Genomic DNA, 26,331 nt, shown 5'->3' with positions numbered 1-26,331 from the left:
CACTTTTCTCTATCAAAGACTACTCCTAAGTACCTCAAAATAATGCCTGAAGGATTATCCACCAGATGAGGCAAAACTAGGAGAGAAAAGCACTTTAAAGACCAAATGGAGGAATCGAAGAGCTCTTTCACCCAAATATTTCACTATTATCCATGCTCTAAATTTTAAAAGATCAAGTATAATATGTACTACAAGGCGGTTTTTTTGTTTGTTTATTTTTTGAGACAGAGTTTCACTCTTGTCACCAGGCTGGAGTGCAACGGCGCAATCTCGGCTCACTGCAACCTCCACCTCCCAGATTCAAGTGATTCTCCTGCCTCAACCTCCTGAGTAGCTGTGATTACAGGTGCCCACCATCACACCCAGCTAATTTTTGTATTTTTAGTAAAGACAGGATTTCCCCATGTTGACCAGGCTGGTCTCAAACTCCTCACATCAGGTGATCTGCCTGCCTTGGCCTCCCTGAGTGCTAGGATTATAGGCATGAGCCACTGTGCCCAGCCCTATAAGGTGATTTTTAAGTAAGGTATAAAAGTAAAAATATCTATATATCCTTATACCTCCTTCAAAGATATTTTTCAAGTGTTATATACACTTTAATTTTTCTTAACTCCTTTAATTACCCAAAGGTTTTCCTGTCAAAATATCAACATTTTACATTTTTACTTTCTTCAGTTTTCTCTTCTACCCATATAGAAATCATAGTGTATACTGGTTAAGCATGGAAATGCCAAACTTATACTGCTTGAGTTCAAATTCCTGCCCTGCTGCTTTCTACCTATGGGATACTGGCTGATGTAATCACTATGTACTTTAATGCTCTCCTCTAAAGAATCGAGATGAAAATAATAATAGCTTGCATCATATTGTTGTTACTGTAAGCACTACAAGTTAATATGTGTGTTTAGAACAATTGGCACAGCAGTACTTGAAAAATGTTAGCTATTATTATTTTAGCAGTAGGTAGGTAACAATTACATTTCTGTATCATTCTTTTTTATTTCCACAGGTTTTGGGGGAACACGTTTTGTTTAGTTATATGAGTAAGTTCTTTAGGGCAATTTCTGGGATTTTGGGGCTGTTTTCATGCCGTTAATTCTCCTTTAGTTTCTGAACAAAGAGGTCTTGAAGCTTCTCCCTAAGTGATGGTACACCCTATAAAAACAAAGGCTATTTATCTTTTTCTACTCCTACTATCTCTGGCTTTGTTCTTCACATTACACTTAGAGTAGGAGGTTTAAAACAAGGGTCAATAATCTACAGCCAGGAGGCCAAATTCTGCAGCCATCTGTTTTGTAAATAAAGTTTTATCAGAACACATCTACCTCTACTGGTTTAGGTGACCTCCATGACATTTTTGTGTTACAATGGAAGAGAAATAGTTGACACACTGTATGGCACACAAAGCCACAAACACTTACTATTTGGTCCTTTACAGATTAAAAAAAAAAAAAGCCAACCCCTGACCTAGAGCCTAACATGGCAGAAAGGGCATAGAATCTCAGGAGAGGGCTATGGTTTAAATTCCAGCTCTGCCACTAACCAACATGGTAATCTTGGACCTGTCCGTTTAACATTTCTAACATCAACTCTAAAATACAGCTGTCCCCTCGCTATCAGCAAAGGACTAGTTTCAAGCCCATGGATGCTCAAATCCCTTATTTAACATGGTGTAATACTTGCAAATAACCTATAAGTATCCTCGCCTATATTTTAAATAATCTCTATAAACGTATAATACTGAATACAATGTAACATCTATATAAATAGATGTTACATTGTATTTTTATTTGCATTGTTTATATTGTTGTTTTTGTTATATTTCACTTTTTCAGTATTTTCCATCTGCTGTTGGTTGAATCTGTTAGTGTGGAGCCCAAGAATATGGAGTGCTGACTGTATCACAAGTCCGTCTTACAGGTCCCTGATGAAAATTATATAAAGCAAAATCTGGCCCCTTTAGATGTTGCTTGGTTAGTACAATAGTTTGGATATTTTCATTTGATTTTAAGCTGATTTTGATTACCCTTAGATAAGGGTATACATTTACCAGTTCTTCATAGGCACTGGTAGGCCACTATTGTCTTTCACTCAAATCATGTATTTTCCTCATCTGCTTGGCCCTTGGGTTTAGGACTCCAAATACTAGAAAATTAGCGTAAAGCATTTTTTAAATGTGAAGCACCACAAAAATTACAGTGACCTTTATTTAAAAAAAAAAAATCTAAGAATTGTTTCAGCCTCCGACAAGAAATAAAAGCTCTTCCCTTACTCTTTCCTCAAAGGTGGCTTAAAACTTTCATTTTAACCTTTCACCCTACTGCAAAAGGCCTGATCCTCAAAGCCAAGGTCATTTTATTACATACTATGTTAAATAAGCTGCTCACTGCCTGTTTGTACATTTTATTAACTACTGTGCAACCATGTGAGATGAGCTAAAGGTCATAGGTTAAGAGAGTGGCTATGATTGTTCTGTTTATTCCTTCCATGAGAATTTGCATGAGGTGTCACTGCAGTGAGGTGGCCTCTGACAGAAAATATGCTTGCTATTTAACTCTGCTGATTTCTTTAGTCCAAAACTACTTCCACCAATTCTGTATCTTTTCTACTTCACCATTTACATAAACTAGTATATTCTTTTAAAAGGTTGATAACTACGGGATAATAAATTTTAAATTATTTGTAGTCCTATAAAAGTGTCTAGTCAGATTGGCTGCAGGCTGCTGTGAAAAGCTATTCTAAAAGAAAAGGCCACCTGATTTGAAAAAGGGTTAATTTATTTTAATGCACATAGAGCTCTAGCAGAAGTATTTTTCAAACTGTGTATTATAATCCATTAACAGGGTATAAAATCAATTTAGTGGATTTCTTCCAGCATCAGTCCAGGGGATGTGGGGGAATGAAACAGAATGAACAGACTGGAATGCAATACTAAGAATACTTTCTAAGTGAAACTTTGGTTTCAGTTTATACATATACTCAAAGATTCATGTATATGTGTATGAGTTAATTTGTAAAAGGTATTTCTTATTGTGGGTATGAGTTAATTTGTAAAAGGTATTTCTTATTGTGAAAAAACACTCTTGTACGAAAGAGAACACTTTTTAAGGCGTAACTTGTAAGAACGACAGTCTGACACACAATCACAAACATATTAAAATATAATAGCTGAACACAAAACAAGAAACACTGTTTGTGTATCAAAATATAACTTTTATAAAACAAGCAACATTTTTACTTATAAACACCTTAAGCTATACACCTTACATAGCTGACCCTGCCACACTCTGAATGCTGTTGTAATAAATACATCTGTAACACTATTAGTCACATACTATTTTCAGAAATGATTTAAATATTTCATCTAAAAAATTATTAGTAAAAATAAAATTGTCTTGAAGAAAACATGTATTCACCTTTGATAGCTCATTACCTCAAAATCACAGCATCCAAAAATCAAGTCATCTTTATTTCCTAAAAATATGGCTTCCCTTCCCAACGTTCACATTTCTGTTAATTCCACCTTCTGTTAAAACTACCTGACATTCCACTTTTGAGAGCTGTTTCTGACTCCCTACTTTGGTTATCTAAGTCCTGTGGACTCTTTAAGTATTTTTAAGATTTATATCTTCTACTCTATTTCCACTGCTATTATCCATGTCCAGGCTTTCATCACCCTATGCTAAAATTACTAGGAGAGCTTCCAAACTGGTCTCAACACAATTCAATCTGTAAATTACTACCAGATATTTCTAAAAATTTACTTCATTACAATTTAAATTCTTAAGATATCCAATAATTCCTATCTTCTTTCAAGCAGTATAGTGTATAACTGGAACTATAGATTTTGGAGCTCTTTATCATTCAACTAACATTTACGAAATGCCTACTAAGTGCCAGGCCTGATCTGTGCATTGAGGATAAAGAAAGAAAGAAAAAGATAAAGTTCGTATACTCAATATGGTTAGAGTCTAATAGGATAAAAAGATGAAAATTCACATAACTTCAGATAGTGAAATTCTACAAATAAAAGAAATGCACCATACGATAAAGTCAAGAGATTGGGAGGAAAAAGGAGCTTTTGGAAAGGGTGGTCAGAGAAGGCTTGTCTCAGAAGGTCATTTTCAAGCTAAGAGAAGAATGAGAAGGCACCAACCATGGACAGCAAATCTAAGTTCTAGAGAAAGAAACTAATTTGGCATGTTCCTAGAATAACAGAATGGCAGCCTAGGTGGATGAACACAGTTAATAACTCAGTGGAGGAGAGCTGTATAAGAGCAGCTCAAATCACAACACTCCCTTTTACTAGCTGTGGGATATCTGACAAGCCATTTCATCTCTCCTTTCCTTCCTCATCTGTAAAACAGAAATAAAGCCTATCTCATAAGACACACGTGAGGATTAAAAGAGATAACATATACAAAATGTTTCAGATTATTTTCATCCTTATTATTACCATTACTGTGTACACTAGTGGATCCAAGTTCAAAAAACGAGCTTTGTGTTCTAGCATTCACTCACTGAACAAACAAGCATTTACTGAGTGCTTGTTTTCTGACTCTTACCACTATGGCTGGTCAACAGAAGGACTGAGAAGATCTCCAGGTGTAAAGAATGTAAACAAGTAATTAAAATATGATGGAGAGATTGAGGTTCAGTAAAAATTGTCTTAATCATCCTCCAGCTAGAATCAACTCAAAGAATTGCTTTCTGCAAAACATACTAATGACGCCCACCAAGATTTTAGAAGCTCTTGGCTAGCTCTTGGTTGTTTCCAACAGTTATTACATTTTAAAAATCTAGCTACTTGTATCCAAACCAGTTCATGCCAGTTAAATTTAACATAGTATAATGAAATATTATAAGGCAAAGAAAACTTGAGTGCAAAAAGAGACTGGTTTCTAAGAAACAAAGTTGGATGCTGTGAAAAGACTTTACAAAAACAAATAGCCCTGAAAAACTGCTATCACATTAAATATGGGGACTTAATTTAAAATATTATGAGAAAAATAATGGAAATATAAAAGACTTATGCACCGAAGCTTCTATATTAGGGATTTTATGTTCAAAAATGGTTTATTAAACATGAAAAGGAATTTCAATCAGGGGACCTCCACCAAAGAAAACACCCTGTTCTATATCAACATGCAAAAGTTTAATGAAAGGGGCCATTGATGTTTTGTAAGTTAGGAACTAGGCTCCCATCTATATACAAAAAAGAAGTCCGAACTCCTTAGTCTTGCATTCAAGGCTCCAACCTATCTTTCTAGCTTTTACCTTTCATAAGAGACTTTTGCAAAGCATATACACTTCATTCCCATATATATCTGTACTTTCCAGACTTTGAAGTCTCATAGATCTGTATCTTAAAAGGTGACCAGAAGTTGTTTTATGAATGAGGGGAGATACATGGCGCTATCTACTTTTCCATGGAAAATGCAGAAATGAATAAGTGGTGACAGCAGTGGTGTTGGGAGGCAGAAGGCAGAAGGCAGTTTTGAGTTTTATTAATTGTGAAACAACCATTACATGTGCCTTGTAGAACACTGGAAATATGGATCTTCAGTTTAGAAGTGAAATTTCAGGATATATTCCTTGAAATCTGGACTTTGCCTGTCTTACTTAGTACTATATCCTCCAGAACTAGAACACTGCTTGGTGCACAGTACTCAAATATATGTTTAATTAAGGTGTTATTTAGTATACAGGCCAATGGATAGCTAAAGCTGGATCTCGATAAGACTGCTCACAGGTGTCAATCTATTTTAGGTATCTTCAAAACTAATGAGTACTTTGTACCATCTTTTCCCAGAAATATGCATGTTTACACAAGCACTAAATTTTGCACAATTTCATCAGATCGCATGGTACTTACTGCTTGCATCAATTTAAAATCTATTGATCTCAAACTTAAAAACCAACAATCACATATTAAGAGGACAACTAAGAAACACTGAAAACACCAAAAAATGAGCAAATGGATGCAGAGAACTCAACAAAGGAAAGGTCCAAAAAGAAAGAAGAAAACAAGAAGAATGTTATTAAGAAAGCAAAGAAAGGGTTTTTCACAGAGGGAGTGATCTACAATAGCAAAAGTAGTAGAAGTATACAAAATACATATGTTAGAGTTGGCATTAGGTCTCCTAGAGATCTTAGTGGAGTGGTAGGCCATAGAAACCAAATTGAGGTTGTTTGAAGGACTGAATAAAAAGAGAGGGAGTATGGCCAGTGAACATAAACAACTAAAATGTTCTCAAACATTTCTCACAAATTATTTTTTCAACAAATATTCATTTAATGCCAATTATATGCCTGGCATTGTGCTAGGCATCCTATCCATGTCCTGCCCAAATTATCTCAAGAAACTTGACTATATTCTCTAAATTATCCTTTCCACCTCCAAATGTCTAATAACTTCCCTATGTAAAAAGCATCAGTCACTTTCAACTGGCTAAAGAAACAAACCAAATAGTCTATTAGTAGAGTCTAACAAGGACGTAGAAGTGTTAAACTTACTGCATAGGTCTCTTATAAACAAGTGAGAAATTTTCTTATCACAAGAATTACAGTACTCTGAACTAACCAATTCATGACACTGTTCAGTGGAATTCCTAAGGACACACCTCTGTCACACAGCCCCGAAAAAATCTAAAAAAACACTATCTTGAGAATCTTCCCATCACCCTCCTACATCCTAAAAGTTTGTTACCATAATTCTCTGAAATAAAACTCTAGAATACTCTTTTCTTAAAAGTCCCTTAAAATAGAATTTTAATTCTGGAAAGGTCTAAACCTTTATTTTACTAGTGAGCAAACTGCATCCTATTAGTTAAGCAAGTTGCCTAACTTCATTTAAGATACTAAAATCTTTAAGATACAAAAGAAATTATTTCAATGCTAGAAAAATGGTTTGTAATCTTTTTTGACAATGTGTGTTTATTATTAATCCCATTAACAATTCATTTAGCCAACAAATAATTACTGCGCTCCACTCCCATACATCAGGCTCTAGGAAAGTGACAGTGAACAAACAGGCCTGGTCCCTCTCATACTAGGAAAGACCAAACTTTAAAACATAACATAATTGGTTCAATGCTTTAATAGTATGAGAATAGAATACACAACTGAAGGATCACAGGTAGGTTTTGTTGCTTGACTTTGTTGTTTGGGTTTTTTCTTTTTCCAATTTTGTTGGGGGCTGGGTAAAGGGAAGGGGGCAGTAGAGGAGTCTAGCAGGCTTCTTTTTGTAGTAGGTGAGCTTTGTGGGGAATTGATAAATGATAAAGTTTAATGGGGACAAGAATGAGGCAAGGAGGGAAGAACATTCCCCGTGGAAGGACTAGCATGTTCCAGCTTTTAGAAGCAGCATGGCAATTTAGGGTATTCATCAAAGGCCAGCATAGGCAGCTCACAGAGTGAGAGGGAGAATGGCTCAAGATAAAGCTGGAGACATGGGTAATGTCCAGATCATACAGAGGAGGGACATAATCAAATTAGTACTAGCTAATAATAACACATCCTTTTACATAGTACTTTAACAGTTTACAAAGCACTTTAAAATGTTTTCTCTGCTGTTCCTACAAACTTGTGTAGTAGCTATTATTATTATTCCAAAATAATTACATCAATCCTCTTTAGAATTCTCACAGGGTAAGTTTAAGGTCCAAGTTACTCAGTTAAATCACCTTGTCTGTTGGTAGTACACAGCTACTAGTCCCTCAAGATTTTACATATGCTACTATCATCTAGGAAAGCTACACTGAACATACCTTCATGATTGTACTTTCTAAAAATTATGTATTTAAAACATTTTTTAAAAGCATTAAAAATAACAGCCATTTATCCATCATCCAGCTTACAGAATATACGCTGACACAAGTCTTTTAAAAGTATGTGTTTAAAGCTTTTCTCCATGGATTGTGAATTCCATGAAAGCAGGGACTATGTGTTGACAGATCCAAGATTTTGCGCTAAGAAATTAATACTGTTGTTTAATATAATGGAATCCCTCAATTCAGGTATAAATACTGAGGTTCACAATACGCTAGAGGCCACAAAGCCAATAAATCATTTAACCCAGTTCAAGTACAAAGAAATTTTGCTTTATTTGTTACGAGTTTACAACTTTATAATACCTGATAAATTTATTCACGATAAAACCGAAAAAATAACTTTCAGTCCACATATTTTCAGGTCATTATTAAAGCATCCCAAGAAGGCACTTGCTGAACAAATTAGCTATGGAAGTCTCCTGTATTATACTAAATGCTGGGAATATGAATTCCAATTACACAAATTCCATGCCTTAATGAAACCCAAGTTTCTTAAGCACACAGAATTGATCCAAGGTTTGGTGGTTCCCAGATGTAAAGAACATATCCCACTCTAGATCAACTAAGAATAGGGAAAAATGTCCATCACACATGAGCGCGTACGTGGCCCAGAGTTAATAAATTATTTTTCCCTTCAGAAAAAAAAAAATTGCTAGTAGGGAGTAAGAAGGAAGTTGTGTTGTGTGTGTAAATGTGTTCTGAAAAGGACTGGGACAGAGACTAGACTAAAAGGAATAGAAACTGGAAAAGCGGGTTTAAGGAGAAAACTAAATGTAGAGTGGCATATGAGAATCACATTTGTTCAAGCATCTTCTACAACAGCTTTTCTGCACAGAGCTGTAATCCTCACACAGCACTTAGTAAAAGGCCTTACAGACCCTGTGTTTCTTGACTCCAAAGAAGCTTCAGTAACCACCTATTCCGCCTCCTCCGCACCGCCCAGCAACCACAGTTACTGTGTGGTCGCCTCATAAATGGAAGCGGCCCTGGCCGCTGGACTAGCGCGGAGGAGGGCAGGTCAACCGATGAGAAGACACTGTGGGAAACGCCATAGAGTACGCACCCAGGCCAAGGAAGGGGTCAGCCTCAGCCTCCACCTCAGCTTGGCCCATCCAGTGAGAGATGTGGTATCAAAAAGAGACCAGAAAACCCAGCTCCCCGAAGGCAGCGGGTACTCCCAAACGGCTTCCAAGCGCTTTAAAGCGCTGGTAACTTCCGCACCCGCCCCCATCCGAAGTTACCTTCCCAAGTGACATCGTAAAGCTCTGAGACCTTCGCCATCTTCCCAGAACCTAGAGGCAGCGGGGTGAGAGGGCGGGGAGCCGCAGTCACGTGACTCGCGACCGGGCTGTGGCGATTTACGTAGCTTTTTCTCATTGGCCAAGAGAGCAGAGGGGGCGGTATCCGCCACGCACGTGCACGCGGCTCTGCGGAGGAGCTTTAGGAGAAGGGGGCGGAGCGAGCTGGGCGGTTCGCGGCGGTCCCGGATCTGAGGCTTCTTTGGGTGCTGGCAGGGCGGAGGTGCTGGCTCGGGGTGAGGTGTGTATTTTGTGTTTGCTTTGCCGTGGATTTTTAACAAATACTGGGTTTTTAGTGTCCGCCAATCCTAGCTTTTCATTTTTTTCTACCTAGGCGTGTTAATTTTCTTCACACTCCCCAATCAACAGTTTATTCTGTTCAGGGCTGGCTGCCGCGCAGCCTTCTGCGCGAATCCCTTATAAATCTCCAACTTTCCTCCTTCTTTAATGGGATTTGCTTTCCGTTCACTTTTTAATCGACTAAACGGGTACTCTAAAGTTTTTATTAAATCTCTTCGAGGGACTGATTGGGATTCTTTCGCTTTGAAGTTACCTTGAATGCCCTTGGGCTAGCCTGTATCCTTCGTTTACGCTCGTCGTGCCTGTCATTGCTTCATCCATGTCTGCATGCCACACTAGGTTTGAAACTGTAGCGAGTATAATAAGTACTTACAAGAAATGAATGTAGGAATAAGACCTTTACAGTTCCTGAACTTCGCTCCTCTTTACTCCTGGTGGGTGGATGGGGGAGCCTGCTTTCCCACCAGACTAATTGCTTTTAGGGACCTTTGGACGTCGTCTCCTAGAGCTAAGGAGAAATGTCTGGACAGTAAGCAAAATATTTGAAGATGATAAGCATATATTTTGTATCTGAAGGAATGAGAACCTGAGATTGTAGAGGAGGAACATGTAAGCTGAGGAAAAACTAAAAATCACTGCAGTGCAGCCATAGTTATGGGTCAGTGAAGAAGGGGCAGTCAAGGTTTGAGAAGTAGAAATAATCCTATCCCACAAGTCAAAAGAGTGGAGGGGTTTTATTCCCAGCTTTATTGAGGTATAATGGACAGAAATTGTGTATATTTAAGGTATAGGAAGTAATGATTAGACGTAAATATATATTGGGAAATGATTACCACAACCAAGCTAATCAACACGTCCATCACCGTACCTGTTTCCCGTGTGTGTGTATGTATGTGTGTGTTGATAACACTTAATCGCTCAGCAAACTTAAAAGTATACAATACAAAATTCTTAACTATAGTCACCATGATGTACATTTGATCTCCAGAACATATTCACCTTACAACCAAAAGTTTGTACCCTTTGACCAACATCTCTCCATTCCTCACCTCTCAGCTCCTGTCAACCACAGAGGGTTTTTTTGTTTGTTTAAAAAACAAAAAACAATAACCGCCAGGCCATCTACCCCAGAGAAGTCACATAACGACAGAAAAGACTAGTGAATTTTTACACTTGGATTGAATTCTGAATGAGCTGGCATTCTTTCTAAAGAGACTTTTAAAAAATCTTTCATTCAGGAAGTTAAAAAATGCTCCACCCAGAAATTCATGTGTTTTAATTATCCAATAAAGCAACCTGGTGCAATGGGAAGAAAAAGAACTCCCAGATCTGATTCCAGGCTCTTCCTTTTAGTAGCTGGGTGACTTTCAGCTTGTATTTCTCTCTCAGCATCAAAGACACTCATATATGAAAAGCTAATAGTATCTGTGTAAAAAGAAAGTAGCTACCTTGAATTGTTAATCAACATGAAAACAGATACTGCAGCTAAAGCCCCTGCATGGCACTCTCATGGAGGTACCCTCTTGTATCTAGAAACACTGTGTTTATATGCTAATCAGTCCCAAATTGATCAATCTTCTCAAAACCCAGTCTGCTTGCTTGACATACTCACTTAGATGGCTAGTTGATATGCATCTCAAAGTTAACATATCCACCACAGAACTCTAGATTCCTGCTGCCATCTTCTGCATTCCCGAACCTTGCTTTTCCCCGTCATAAGTAAGGAAACCATTTACCAACTTGCACAAGTTAAAATTACGGGAAGTACCTTTGATTCCTTTTTTTGACACCCCCCCCCCACATCCAGTCTATCAGCAAATTCTACATTGCATTTCCCAAAGTTCATCTGCTTTTCATCTCTATTGCTATTACCTTAGTCTCCTAACCACCTTGGTTTCATTCTTGCTGTGTAAAATCTGTTTTTTTGTACAACAGCCCTACTGGCCTTAAAAGAAAAATCAGACTACAGAAGTCCCTTGCTGATAGGCCTCAAATTGCTCCCCATGGCAATAAAAATATACTTCAAACACTTTACCATGGTTTAAAAGGCTTTACTCAACCAGGTGACATTCATCTACCTCTTACCTCATCTCCTACTATTCTCTCCCCTCTCTAGCCCCCAGCCATTCTCATCTACTTACTAGTCCTCAATCAGGCCAAGCTCATATCTGTCTTGTATCTGGCGTTTGCCCAGCTGTTTCCTTTTCCTAGAATGCTCTTCTCCACGTCTTTTAGTGACCATCTTCCTTTCACCATTCATATCTCAGTTTTAAATGTATCCACTTATAGCCCTCTCTTGACCATCCAATAGAAAGTAGTCCTTAGGTAATGCCTGTTCATCTTCATGACACTTATCACTATTTGATTTCTTGTTTGTTTACTTGCTTACTTTCTGTATTTTACAACACTTTAAGCTGCTTCATAGTACCAACTTTATTATTTTAACCTTGGGACATCCAGCCTAGAAAAATACCTGAAACAGTAAAAATGTTTGTTGAATGAATGAATTAGATTAAAAATGACAGCTTGTATTAATATTTATTAAGGATAACATTTCCTAATAGTATACATATGAACTCTTGTTTAGTTAAGCATAGGATGTTTTCTTTTTATAGCTGATACTTTCCTAAAACGTATAAATTCAGTGAATTCAGGAACCATGCCAATTCTTTTTTTTTTTTTTTTTTTTAATTTTTTTTTTTTGGGTGGGCCCCCGCCTGGGTGCCCCAGGTGGGGCTGCTCTGTGCCGGCTCCTCCCCCGGGTGCCCAGAGTCTGCCAATTCATTTTTATATCATTTTTATATCAGCCCTTACTGCAATATGTTGCATACAAGAGCCACTTAATATTTTCATGAAATTATTGATGCTTAACATTTTGTTGGTTTGTTTGTTGGTTTGTTTGAGGGGTCTAAAGCCTCTAGGAAGTCCCAAGGAGGTATTTTTTAAAGCCTTGTAATGGATTTTAAAGGTTATAACTAGTTGAGGAAATAAATATTTTCTAATCATGTCAACTAAATATCCCATAGCTAGCTACTATTGTCTGTCAAGCAATAAGCTATATGACACTGGGTTAAATGTCATCATTTTCAGAATTTCTAAGCTGGAAAATAGAGTAATCTCATTTTTGAGTTTGAGTGGGCTGATGATTCTTGGGAACAATATTTTTCAAACTTCTTTTGCCTATAACTCATACTGAAGAATATGTTTTATGTTGTCATACCGTATGTGTACATGTATTTAAAACTGAAACATAATTTACAAACTAGTTTTGTCATGTGCCTTGTCTTCTACATTTTCTATTCAAAATGTGTCAGTTACATTGTATATTCTAAAACTACTGGTGTGACACAGCCATGACTCATAGTTTAAAAAACATCAATGGATATTGTATGTATTTCCTAACCTGAGGCCCTAACTTGAAATGATTTGCCCAAGTTTCTGCCACTAGTAGGTAAAAAAGATAGGCGACTCATATGTGATTAGTTGTTTAGATCATAGATGAAAGATAAAATACTAATGAGAAAAATATATCTAGGAGAAATTTTGTCACCAACAGTACTCTGAAGCAGGGAAAATGACTGCATATAGATTATGATATAAATGTCTAATAAAACTTGCCTTCCTTGGGCACACTTAGGAAAAAACTGGTATGACAGTGACAAGAATTCTATATTCTTCTTTAACATTGTATAGCATGCAATTATAACTAAATGAAAATAGAAATACCTTCCATAGATAAAACTAACACTGAAAACATAAATATCAATCTTACCTTCTGTAACTCTACCTTTACAAGATGTCTTCAAAGTTTTGCTTCTCACCCTCTCCCTCATTGGGAAATTTTCATTGAAATATGTTTAAAATATTTAATCCAGTTTTTCTGATTGCACATTGCCCAATATTGGTGACAAATACCAAGGAAATGTCCAGGCAGCCAAATAATAGATTATATCAGCCCCCACATTATGAATAAGATGTGTCAGACACCATGGGCAGCATTATCTCACTTAATAATTTCAACAGCACAATGAAAATGTCTGTAATTGTTTTTATGTGAAACCAAATTGTGATTTGGCTTTTTTCTGCAATATTAGGTTTGAAGAGTTGGAAGGTCAACAAATCAGAATGAACTAGAGTGAGACCGGAAAATCTTTGAATAAGCCCACATTTTCTTTGAGGCAGGTTATAAGCCAAATTAGTCCACAGAGCACTTTAGAGTACATCTCTTTTATGGTTTACTTAATTCAGTTAATATCTTCAGACAGTGGAGGACTAAAGCAACCTCTTAAATTTAATAAACTCTATGGCATTCATAGACAGTATACATTATTTCACAGGATATAAGCCAAATTACTCCACAGAGCACTTTAAAGTACATCTCTTTTATGGTTTACTTAATTAATATCTTCGGATATTGTGAAGGACTAAAGCACCTTTTAAATTTAATAAACTTTATGGCATTTATACAATGTATATCATTTCACAGGATGAAACATACCATTCTAATTGATTTTACAATATTCAGCATCTTCATCAAACCATTTATTTAGAATATTCTGTCTACTTTTTCCTGGTCTTAACCATAGTGAATTAGTGTCCCACGTTATGTAACACAGCTTGTAACTCCTATTTACTATGACAGTTATTTATCAGAGTAAATTGGTCTCGCTACAACTCTCATATAAAATTTACCAAAGCTTTTAAATTATGTTATAGTTTCTAATTAGTGGATTATAACCATAATCCCTTTTTATTTAACTGGAAATATTATTCATTCCATATCACCAGAAAGTAATCTTCATTTCATGTCACCAGACTTTCATCGTGACACATCTTGTTCAGAAGGAAATTTTCCTTAGGATTTTATTTACCAAGCACCAGGTTAATATAGAATTGTTTTAGGAATCTACTGAACTTTGTTTTTATTACATTTTTAAAAGATTGTATAATTAATTTGTTTCCCCCAAAATCAGTACCCACTCCCCCCTTTGCTGGCACAACTGTAGCATTTAGGCATGTCTGTTTTTTTAAAGTTTGTTGTCATTTCAAATATATATGTTTTTAAATGTGCCAGCCATCATTTCATACCCAGTTATATTATTTTAGAAAGGAAAAGGGAGTCTCTGGGAAACATTTCTGGTGAGATCGCTTTGGTCCTTTTACAGCAGATTTCGCAAACTGATTATTACCCCTCTATGCCGAAGTTGTAACAGTGAAAAGGAAAGTACGTCCAGAAAGAGTACACCCAGAATTCCCTCATATGGGCAGTAAGTTAGAGCTGTTTCTTTCTGAGATTTATAACCATACTTGAGAGTCCACTTTTTCAAATGATATTTATTTAATTTCCCCAAAGCGCATATTCTATTCTGATACACACATACATCTGTGTAAATGTACTCCTTATGCAAAAATGTATTTTTGTAAACATCTCTTTTGGTTACCAAATATCCAGGACTCCGTAAATACTATTAATGTAAACTGATGGTCCCTGAAGACCATCTAGACTCTACTTTCTACAGCAGGACTATAATGGAATCCTTTATTTGAAAAAACATTCAAAAAGGTGTTTATTTACAATAAATTACATTATGGGAAACTCATGCAAAGATAAACTGAATGTCACTGAATGCTAGTTTATTATTAAGATAATTTTTATTTTTGAATAGTCCCTCTCTTTGATAGTTTGGTAGCATTACTCTGATTACAAGTGGCTATGTCATTCATTCAGACCGGTAGTTCACAGATACCTTACCCTGGCCACCAGGCCAGAATGCCATTTTCTTTACTGGTCATCTTTAACTGTGGTCATGCTGACCACTCTGCTAAAATTGGCTTAAAGGCCAACAGCCACATTGAGCGTAATGTGGTCATGTCCTCTTTTAGATCATAAATCACATGCTCTTTTGTACATAAGAGGGCTGATTTGGTCAACTCCATGGTTTTATTTGGGAAAAAGACTAGTTTCCTGGCAGAATGTCTGACAAAGCTGCCCACCCTGAATCCATTCTGTCAGACCTATGCATCATCTTCTCACTCCTGAGGAAATAGCATGATCTCTATTTTTAAAAATTTTATATAATGTAAATTTTTAAAGTTTTATTAAAATTGTTTACCTTAAAACTATGAAGCAAGGAACAAAACAGATGTGCTTCAAAACTATCACTTAAATTACTGCCACCTCTCTAGAAATTCTTTGAGCAATAAAATATTTTTATTTCCTTCTGTTCATTATGTTTCTTTTACACATTTCCCTTGAATCTTTAAATAATGAACTTGAACATGTGTCCAGTGTGGATGGGGGTGTGATGTGGGGGTGCTTTCAGTTGTTAAAAGTGGATAGGAAGAAAGATTGGGCAGGAAGAGCCATAGACCATGATTTAGATCTGACAAAGTATCAGCCAGCTCAGTGAGAAGCTTCTGAGCAAAGATTGCCCATTAGAGGTGACCCACAATGGGCAGAAATTGCCAGGCCTCGTGTAGTGACATGCTCAGTTATTGGCTGGGGACTACCCAGAAGGACATAGCCTCAGCTCAAAATCTGTGATTAATCTGGAAGATTTTACTAGCTGGAGGCTGTCAACTTCCTGTAATACTTCAGCAAATTCTTTTTTGAAGGGAGATTCAAACAGTATACCTCATGGCTGCCATTATTATTATTTTTCCATTCTGACTATGCACAACCTCAGCACTATTAGGTAAATCATCAACAACCAATTATTGATGAGAGGTAGGGGTCTGTGTTCTTCAGAAGTCACTAGTGATTTGACATATGGAAATTACATTTTAACTGCACAGAATGTCTTTATTATATTATAAATAGTTCAGCAATGGTTGCCTTGTGTTGAAGAAAAGATGTGGTAGAATACATGTAATCCACAGAGGCTTGTTTTTATGAAACATAAATCAGGAATCATTCATTCTTTTCATGGGTGGAGACTAATACTACTACCATTGGTAAATTACCTAGAACTTCATATTTCTTCCTCATTTTTTCACTCAGCTGCCAAACATATCAAAGTAATTTAGAATTTTAGAAATGTCATTCCAAGAATAATAGTAAAACTCTGAAAAAGGGGCAGCATTTCTAAAATTCTAGAATTCAAGCTCTTCATGAAATACTAGAAAATTCCAAAGACACCGCACTCAGAATGCCCCTAGATAATTCAGTGGCTAGCTGCCATACTGTCATTGATGGTTGCTTCTTAATAAACTTAAGCAAGGATAAATTTATCAGTATTTTCCAACAGTAGATAATTGATTACAGGTGTGAAATATGAATGCTGAGTAAATATTCAGCCCCTCAATGTCATCTTGCTGTTCTCTCATCCAAATGCCAAAGCAGCCTTAGTTAACATCTGCTGTGCTACACGGATGCTCTTCTGGGAAGGTAATTAATAATGGTCCATACTCTGGACTGCCAGAAGGAATGATACGATGAAATCAGTACCTAATGGGAGAAGGCAGAGTGCTTCCCAGACTTCACATGACTGGTAAAGTTGAATTTCAGAGAGAAGGATTGTCTGTTTTTAAAAATTTTGGCAACAGAAGAGGACTGCTGATTGTCTGTTTTAAAGAATTAAAGCAACAGAAGAAAACTTTGGCAGTTCTTTTCAGGGAGCAGTTACATGGGACACAGTAGTTATGAATCTCAATACACAAGCTCAGGTGTGTAAGAACAAAATTTACACTTTTATAAAACAAATTTTTTTCAACATCTATTTTAGAATCGGGTACATATGCAGGTTTGTTACATAGGTTTGAAGTACGAATGAATCCGGCCACCACATGGTAAGCATAGTATCCAATAGGTAGTTCGGGTTTGCATGTGTGTGTGTGTGTGTGTGTGTGTTTTGAGACAAGGTCTCACTCTGTCACCCAGGCTGGAGTGCAGTGTTACGATCAAGACTCACTGCAGCCTCTACCTCCTGGGTATGGGCTCAAGCAATCCTCCTGCCTTATACCCTCCCCAACCAGTAGCTGGGACTACAGGTGCATGCCACCACGCTGGCTAATTTTTTGTATTTTTTGTACAGACAGGTTTTCGCCATGTTGCCCAGGCTTGTCTCTAACTCCTAGGCTCAAGCAGTCTGCCTGCCTCAGCCTCTCAAAGTCCTGGGATTATAGATGTGAACCACTGTACCCAGCCCAATAGGTAGGTTTTTTTCCCCCCCACTCTTATCTCCCTCCCTCCTAGTCCCCTTTTGTATTCCACAGTGTCTGTTGTTCCCATTTTTATGACCACATATACCCAATGTATAGCTTCTGCTTTTGAGAACATACAGAATTTGGTTTTCTGTTTCTGCATTAGTTTAGGATAATGGTTTCCAGCTTCATCCATGTCACTGCAAAGGACGTGATTGTATCCCTTTTTATGGCTGTGTAGTATTCCATGGTGTATATGTACCACATTTTCTTTATCCAGTCCACCATCGATGGGTATATGTTGATTCCATGTCTTTGCTATTGCAAATGATGTTGCAATGAACATATGGGTGCAGGTGTGTTTTTGGTAGAATGGTTTATTTTCCTTTGGGTATATACCCAGTAGTAGGATCTCCAAACTGCTCTCCATAGTGGCTGAATTTACATTCCTACCAACGGTATTTCTCCACAGCCTTGTCAATATCTGTTATTTTTTTTTTTACTTTACTACAAAAGCCATTCTAACTAGTGAGAGATGGTATCTTTTTGGCTTCGATTTGCATTTCTCTAATGAATAGTAATGGCAAAAGTTTTTTCATATGTTTGTTGGCTACTTGTGTGTCTTCTTTTGAGAAGTGTCTGTTTATCTCCTTTGCCCACTTTTTAATGGGGTTGTTTTTTGCTTGTTCAACTGTTTAAGTTCCTTGTAGATTCTGAATATTAGAACTGTGTCAGATGCATGCTTTGTAAATATTTTCTCACATTTTTTGGTTGTCTATAAAACTCAATTTTTATTTGAGGTACCATCCTTTGGAGAAGACAAAAATTTAATCTCAGTTTGGGATTAGCTTCATCCTGCTGCCTCTACCTCTTTCCAGGCTACTCTGACTCGTGTGAAAGTGGTATTCAAAATATTTAACAAGCTATAGGCAAGGTCACCAGCTGTCATGGGAGTGCCTTCAAGATGGTCCCCAGTGATTTGCACCTTCTGGTTAGTAAATCCTATGTAATCTTTCCTACACTGAATAGGAACGGCCTGTCTTATCAATAGAATGTTTCAGAAATGATTGATATGACTTTCTGAGGTCATAAAAGACATGTGACATCTGCTTTGCCCTCTCTTGCATCACTCATTATGAGAACACTCAAGCAGCCCCACAGAAAGGTCCATGTGGCAACGACTGAGGCATCCTTCAACAGCCAGCATTAATTTGCCAACCATGGGAGTGAGACATTTTAGGGTTGGTCCTCCAGCCCCAGTCAAGACTACAGACTCAGATGACATCTCAGCTGGTATACCTTGAGCTGGAGCCACCCAGCTCACAAGACTCACAGAAAATTTGTGACATTAAAAATAAGCTTTATGCTGCCAATTTGGGAAGTAAAATATTATATGGTAATAGATAAGCAATATAGTGACCAGTCAGAAAGAAAGCAGACACTAGCTTAAGTGCTTACATGGGGTCCTGGAGGCTCCTCTGCTATTCCAGGCATTAGTCTTTTAGTTTGGAGTAGGTGAGTAGTTCTGGGTAATTAATATTTATCAGTTTTGGTATTTATCAACCAGTACAGCCATACCAATTCTATCATTCATTCTTACATAGTCTCAAGGCATTGAGAAGTCCACATGGTCCTCCAGTTCACAATACAGCTCTTCTTTCTCTTCATAAGTGTCCCTGGGTCTTGTAGCTCTCTTAAGTTGGTATGGATCACATGGGAATTTGGGTTTTCCTCCCTGGGCTCATATTTCAGCCTTTTTTTTTTTTCCTGGATGCTCTCACCTCCCTGACACTCTGACTAAACTTAGGGCTTATCTCCCTGGAAGCCACTCTGCTTTCATCAGCTCACCTTGGGTCTCTCTTCTTCTCTACTCCAAACTTTACTCCCCAATCCCTGAGAGAGGACTATTTCAGTCTCAGGGGATGTTTCCTCTCATCCTAAGTGCTTTATTCTCTAGGTACTGTCTTACCTGTGATTTATCCAGAGACACCTACATATACTCTCTTTGATGAGTTTTGAAAACCCAAACCAGAGAGATACAGTTTGCCCCTTCCTAGCTCCCCCCGCCACCCCCACCGCACCGCACCGATACTCTCTTTCTCTGAAACAGTGATTCAGGGCCTGGAGAACAGTGAAAAAAAGTTTCACTTTCAGAAGAGAAAAAAAGAAAATCACTTCTTGATTCAAAAAAATGTTATCCTGCTACCCTGTATATAGAGAAATGAATCTCTGCTTATTAAAGAACTGTTGTTTGGACTGGGACATGATCCTTGCATCACAGTTCAGTAGATTCTCATTGAAGCCATTCGCTCTAATAACATGATAATAAAGCAACCCGTTGGTTTGCCTTCCTAAGAGTCTAGATAGCATGTAAGAGATACTTTGCTCATGAGTACAACATACCCATATTTACATTTTTAAAAAATCTCTTTCCTAGAAATCCTTACCTGACTTCCACAGATTGGGGTTATGTGCCCTTCTCATATGCTCAGCTTCCGTCTCCCCAAAAGCACCTATCTTACCAATTGTAATTATTACTTGTGTCTGTCACTAAACTCTTAGCTCTGTTTGACACCTGTATGTCATGCACACGATCTTTGCCAGAATATTTCAATAAGAACTTGTGTAAAGACAAAGAAGAATCATTAAATCAATGTGGTCACTTATTTGGGGGCTTTATGAACCAGTAAAATTTTAAGGCAAAGGGTGGAGAGAAAAAATAAAGGTTGCCAATTTTTTATTTTACTAAGCGAGGACATTAAAAGTAACAGCTACAATTCACCTCATTTCATCTTGAGGTTGCTAATTTAACACCAAAGAAGTTGTAAGGATTCACTAAACAACAGTCTTTGCAATAGAGGAAGTTTAAATTTTTTTTTTAGCAGAGACCAGTGACAGCTTCCACCTAGATTGGTAACAAATGGCTCTGAGAACTGCTGACAACATCTTTAATCCTTTCCACTAGATAAACTGGGAAAATTCGAAATATTTTCAAGGTGGCAACTTCTAGATTTTAAATTTCTTTTTAAAGAAACACTTCCAACTAACTAAAACTTGTTTTCTATCCTCATTATCTATGTCTTTAAAGAAAAAGTGTCACTGAGCATCTTGGCACATGATTTTCAGCTGGGACTCATTATCCTCTTCAAGAATTTTTTCTCTTTCCTAGTAGATCTCTGAAGAAGTGAACATATTAGAAAGTACAAACTACTGTAATTTTTTTATTTTTAAAACATGTTTGGGGAAGGCTTGCTACAGTCTGATCTAAGAAGAAAAATAAAATTATACTTGAAGTATCTCATGATGCAAACCATTTCTGGCAAATTTGTTTTGGATATAGCTCTTGTCTCAAATTCAGCAAAATTCATTTGGGTTAAGTTTTACACTAAAGCACAGTAAATGTGTTGTTAGTTTTTCATTTTACAAATCACAAAAATTCTGCTTGATTTGAGTGACAAAATAGTTAACTAATATATAAAAAGCATTTTCACTGGAACTGGAGCAGAAGATACTGTTACCTCTACAAATAGGTGTGGTTTTAACAAATGGCAAAGACAATAAAGAAAACACAGAAGCAGTGTTTCTATTTTAAATTTTACTTATTTTGAGAACCCATGGGATAAATTACAACAGCCTTTGGGAAAGCAAAATCATCAAAATTAGGGATGGAAAAAATTAAATCAATGATGATGTAATCTAGACCCTTGATGATACAGGAGACTCCCTTAAAAATTCTGCCTGCATGCAGTGTCGGTTGTAATGCTTTAGGCTAGGAGAAATTTCTCAATCTGACTTGTGCTTTTACAAATTTATGCTTTCTGCTTATTTTTATTTTACTTTCTGTCATAACTTCCTTATTTTCCTTAGGAAAAAAAGAGAAAAGAGGCCTTAATAGCCTAGTTTCAGTCGATTTTTTTTTTTTTTACAATAGTCATGTTGAAAGCAAAGCATGCCATTTTCTTTTATAAAATAATTCTGCTGGCAAACTTCCTAGCTAAAGTTCTCAGTAAAATAGTAAATCAAATAGTATCCACATACAGGAAGAAAAGTTATAAATCTCCTGAATTATAGAGCTCTCTACACTGCAAACTTTCAAGAAGAATTATACCTTTTTTAACATAGTGTTTTTTGCCTCATCAGAATTCTTAGAAAATAAAAATATATTACGTTTGAAATACACATGTTCAATCAAACTTGTGAAAATTATTTTATTTTAATGTATTGTTTGCCCTAATTAAGATACCTAATTTATTAATTTAAGGAATAATTAATTTAGTAGCCAGAAATGGTATTTAGGATTGCTATTAATCTAGCCTGTTTCAACATGAGTATAGAGTATGAAGACTCAGATTACATATTTTCAAAATATGAAGTGGACCTGCACATTGTCATTTAGTTCATAAACAGACAACACCTTAAACCATTAATTTTGAGCATGACTTTTCCCATTCCAAAAAATACTAGGAAATGAAAAACAAAAATGATGTTGGTATCATTTTTTGAGAAGTGTTAATGATAATAGTTAAATATTTTGGAACTATCAAGAGCTAAATTTGGTTTATCACTTATGAAAATAGTTATAACTGGCAGCATAATATCAATGAGTAGATATTTGAGTGTCAGTACAGACAAGATTATCAACCTGAGCTGCACACTAAGCACAATTAACTGAAAAACAAAAGTTCAACCAGAGTACGCTGGTCTGATGCTGAGAGTTGTTCTGTAAGGCTTCAAGTTATGATCATTTAAGAATAGTTTCATGAAACTAACTTAAATAGGTAGTTTTTTTAAAGTGAGAAGAATGAAATGATTAATTTGAAGAAAAATTATATGCAGTATTAATAAAATATGAAAGTATTTTGCTGAAAGACTCATGTAGCTGAGCTTCTGAAATATATCTTTGAATTACCAGTGGACAAGCCCATAAAGAGATAGTTGTTTTTGAAGATATTGTCACTAAGGAATAGCTACCCAAATGAAATTGTAGGCATGCAAATAATGATGTGAATGAAGACATAACAGAAATAAGGCCATGCCATTTCTCACAGCTACTGCCAAAGAGAAACTCTGTTGAATTAGTTATTTTTTTCAATTGTAGCTAACGTACTAAAACACTGATATTCTTAGAATCCTAAAACTTCGACTTGATTTCTGGCTTCATCAGTAATTGACAGTGTAATCTTTCGTAAGTCCTTGACTGTCACTTTTGATAGAAGGTAATAATACCTATCTCAGAATGTTCTTAAGAAGACTAAATTTGAAAATATCTAAAAGCATATATTACCTGAAGAAAATAAATTTTAAGTGGTAAAAAAATAAACATGAGTGTTTTAACCACTTAAAATTTATTTTAAGTGGTTACAAATAATCACTTCAATGAAGTCATCACTTCATGAGTGATTTCTATTTTTTTTCCATTCATCATTCAACTGTAATACAAGATGATCTAGCACATTGTGTAATATTTTATTGGTGACTGTTAAATAGAAGTCTGGTAGAGATTTGAAAGATTTCAGAAGAAGCAAATATAATTTTTATTCGTTACATTTTTATCCACACTTTAATATTCCTGCTTTATATTTGTAAAATCTAAAAACAGTTGTCTTGAATTTTCAGCCAGATATCTAGGAAGCCCAGATGGTTTCCTAAGCTTATAAAATAAGCATTTAGCTACTCTAAACTATCTTTTCTATGAAGACTTGGAATGAAATGAAATTGTAAGCACACCTGTTTCATGTCTTTTGCCACATATAACCTAGAATGAAACTCTTTAACCAATAGAACACTGCTGATGAATTCTGCTAAGATACAGGATTTTTCCTTAATGTCGTTAGGAAAGCCAAGATATGAGTGTCATTTAACATAATTTTAATTTAATTTTTTTTCAGCTTTAGAAGGAAATGATAGTTTTCAAGAAATGAATATTTGTGATATTTTTATGGGGTTAACATGCTAGTTCAAATATCTTGAATTTTAGAATCTAATATATGTCTTGCAGCCCATCACTCATTATCTTAACTGTACCTTATTGCTTGCCTACATACAATATAAAACAGAGATGTAAGAATTGGTTTCATATAGAAAGAAATACAAGCGTAATTTTTAAATTCTTTATTAATAGGCAAAGTAACAAAAGCATGAACAACTTCTGCAAAACTTTCCCATGACACAGGCTCTTTTCTCATACCACTGGCAGCTAAAGTGAAAATCAGGTAACAACTCACAGCAACAGGGAATCATACTGGCCTAAAATGCTGGTCAGTTGTGGGAATATCTCTAGAAAAAAAAAAAAAAAATAGAATGGGACTGGGAGATTCCTATCACAAACCTGATTTAGAATTCCAGTGCATACACGTGGGAAAAAAAAGTATTCAAGAATGATAAGAAAAACATACATTCTTCTTTACACTTTTCACATTTCCACCTCTTTTGAAATCTTTGTTAATTACTCCGTATTTATTGAGTGTTCACTTTGTTGGAGTTTGTGGCTAGGGATACAAAGAAACCTTTTGGGTCCTTATCAAGAGAGCTGAGTAGGTAGAGCAAATGGTTTGGCCATATGACATCCTCCCCCAGCATTCACAGGCAGCACACACACATGCGCACACACACACACGCACACACACACACACACACACACACACACTCACACAGCTGATTGGCTCAGCTTGAGCCAATCAGATTCTCCCTTGTAAGCATTTGGAATTGGAATTTAGAAATCCTAGTCAGCAACTTTGGATTATTTAGTTAGATCACTTAAATTGACCTTGGAATGGCTATGTTTGGATTTGATTAAATAACAGAGATACCTACTCTGTAGAGAAAGAGAGTAATGATTCAGGCACGTAGAAAGATGAAGAGATGAGATTTCCTGTGGACCCTGAAGAAAGATAATAGAATAAAGTAGGGTAGTCCCCCCCGCCATGGTTTCCCTTTGCACAGTTTCAGTTATCCACTGTCAGCAACATCCCAATAATGTTCAATAGCAATTCTAGAAATAATAAGTTTTAAATTGCACAGTGTTCTGAGAAGCATGATTAAATGTCATGCTATCCAGCTCTCTCCCAACCAGGCACATACATCATCCCTTTGCCCAGCATGTCTACACTGCATGTACTACCTGCCTGATAATCACTTAATAGCCCTCTTGGCTATCAAATCGGCTGTCTCAGTATTACAGTGCTTGTGTTTAAGTAACCTTTATTTTACTTAATAATGGTCCCAAAGAACAAGCATAATGATGCTGGCCATTCAGATATGCCAAAGGGAAACCTTTAAGTGTGTCCCTTAAGTGAAAAGGTGAAAGTTCTTGCTAGGATCTCCAGTAAGAACGAATCTTCTATGAAATTGTGAACAGTATATTGTTAAAATTGTTCTATCTTATTATTGTTGCTGTTAATCTCTTACTGTGCCTAATTTATAAATTAAACTTTATCATAGGTATGTATATGTAGGAAAAAATGAACATGGTATCTGTAAGTATAGGGTTCAGTACTAACCATTGTTTTCAGACATTCACTGGAGGTCCTGGAACATAAGCCTGCAGATAAGTGGGGACTGCTGAAACTGCCTTTGATCTTCATAGCATCCTATTTCCTTGTTTTAATATCTCCTAAAACCTGCCCTTGCATTTTTAAATAGTGGTTTATCCTTTAAATATTCTTTTAAATAAATTCCCCATTATTACTTAGCTAATTTGAGTTTCTATCCATATGGCCAGTGACTTAGATAAGAAATGAGCTGTTCCTTAGCCTTCCTTTGAAAGCAAAGTTTTGCAGAGATGTTTTTGTTACAGAGTTACTATTAAACTAGTAAAATGCTGTGTATGGCAGTTTGGATCTTTTTGTTTTTTTAAAAATTGGTATGTATGTTATAAAAATTTAAAGATGCCAAACAAAAACATTTATTTAGTAAATCAAGGCATTAACATAATGTGAAAATAAGAGAAATATTTCAGCATACTAAAAAATGTATATATTATATATTGGGTCCAGTTTTACATTTAAAAGTGCTTTCATAATAAAGTTTTCAGTTCTAGAGAATTTTCTTGTGTAATTCCTTTGATGATTTCACTCCCTTCATTTTCTTGTTTGAAAACTTTTTTTGTTAGATTTTCTGAGTTCTTTACTTTTTATCTCGTTTTCCATCTCTTTTACGCTTTGTTCTATCTGGGAAATTTTTCACATTCTCTGTCAAATCTCCTATTGATTATTATTATTATTATCATTATTTGGCTATCCTATTTTTTTATTTCTAAAAGCTTTTCTTCTCTGTTCTGTTTTTATAGCATGCTCTTCTTGTTTTATTCTTGCAGTAGTTGTCTGTATTTCATATTGAAGACTTTCTTCAAATGTCTTAGCTTCAATGATTTTTCTAATTTAAGTGTAAGAGTCTGGAATGCTGTATGGAAGCTCTGTATGTTTGTGAACAGGGTACCTTAATTATATAACAATTGGTAATTAAGCTGCTTTTAAAATAAATAGTATCTCTCAAGCATCAATTTGAATAGATTTTATCTTTGTGAGTCATTTTGTTCCCCCAGAGAATAATTATCTTATTCTCTGAATTAGTCAGGGTTTTCTAGGGGGACAGAACTAATAGGATAGATACATGTATAAAAGGGAATTTATAACTCACAGTATCATAAGGTCCCACAATAGGCTGTCTGCAAGCTGAGGTGCAAGGAGAGCCAGTCTGAGTTCCAAAACTGAAGAACCTGGAGTCTGATGTTCAAGGGCAGGAAGCATCCAGCACAGGAG

The 26,331-nt window shown here is 36.2% G+C and overlaps 1 protein-coding gene and 2 long non-coding RNA genes across 8 annotated transcripts in view; 2 read left to right on the top strand and 1 right to left on the bottom strand.

Annotated features, from left to right (window-relative positions):
* The window catches only part of EMC2 (ER membrane protein complex subunit 2), a 126,546-nt gene extending 117,375 nt beyond the window's left edge, over positions 1-9,171 (bottom strand). For 3 of the 5 annotated variants that reach the window (XR_004260912.1, XM_032251870.1, XM_032251839.1), the window contains exon 1: positions 9,074-9,171. Coding sequence is in view for 3 of the 5 variants with exons in the window: in XM_032251870.1 (XP_032107761.1) it covers positions 9,074-9,113 (40 nt within the window). In the remaining 2 variants the exon portion in view is untranslated. Of the gene's footprint in view, positions 1-2,050; positions 2,146-9,073 lie in introns of all 5 variants that reach the window. The other 2 variants (XM_032251856.1, XM_032251847.1) reach the window with 2 other exon arrangements.
* A 114-nt stretch (positions 9,172-9,285) lies between these two features.
* Positions 9,286-26,331, top strand: part of LOC116532558 — a 179,246-nt gene continuing 162,200 nt past the window's right edge. For both annotated transcript variants that reach the window (XR_004260903.1, XR_004260904.1), the window contains exon 1: positions 9,286-9,371. This is a non-coding gene — a long non-coding RNA (uncharacterized LOC116532558). The remainder of the gene's footprint in view (positions 9,372-26,331) is intronic.
* LOC116532567 lies at positions 18,451-23,856 on the top strand. The gene is made up of 2 exons (XR_004260909.1): positions 18,451-18,563; positions 20,458-23,856. It is a non-coding gene; the product is annotated as an uncharacterized LOC116532567 (long non-coding RNA).

Source organism: Sapajus apella, unplaced genomic scaffold (assembly GCF_009761245.1).
Source record: "Sapajus apella isolate SASKATOON/1434 unplaced genomic scaffold, GSC_monkey_1.0 scaffold3, whole genome shotgun sequence".
NCBI classification, from domain to species: domain Eukaryota; kingdom Metazoa; phylum Chordata; class Mammalia; order Primates; family Cebidae; genus Sapajus; species Sapajus apella.
The sequence above is the reverse complement of the archived record's forward strand: the minus strand, read 5'-3'. Positions and strand labels throughout refer to the sequence as shown.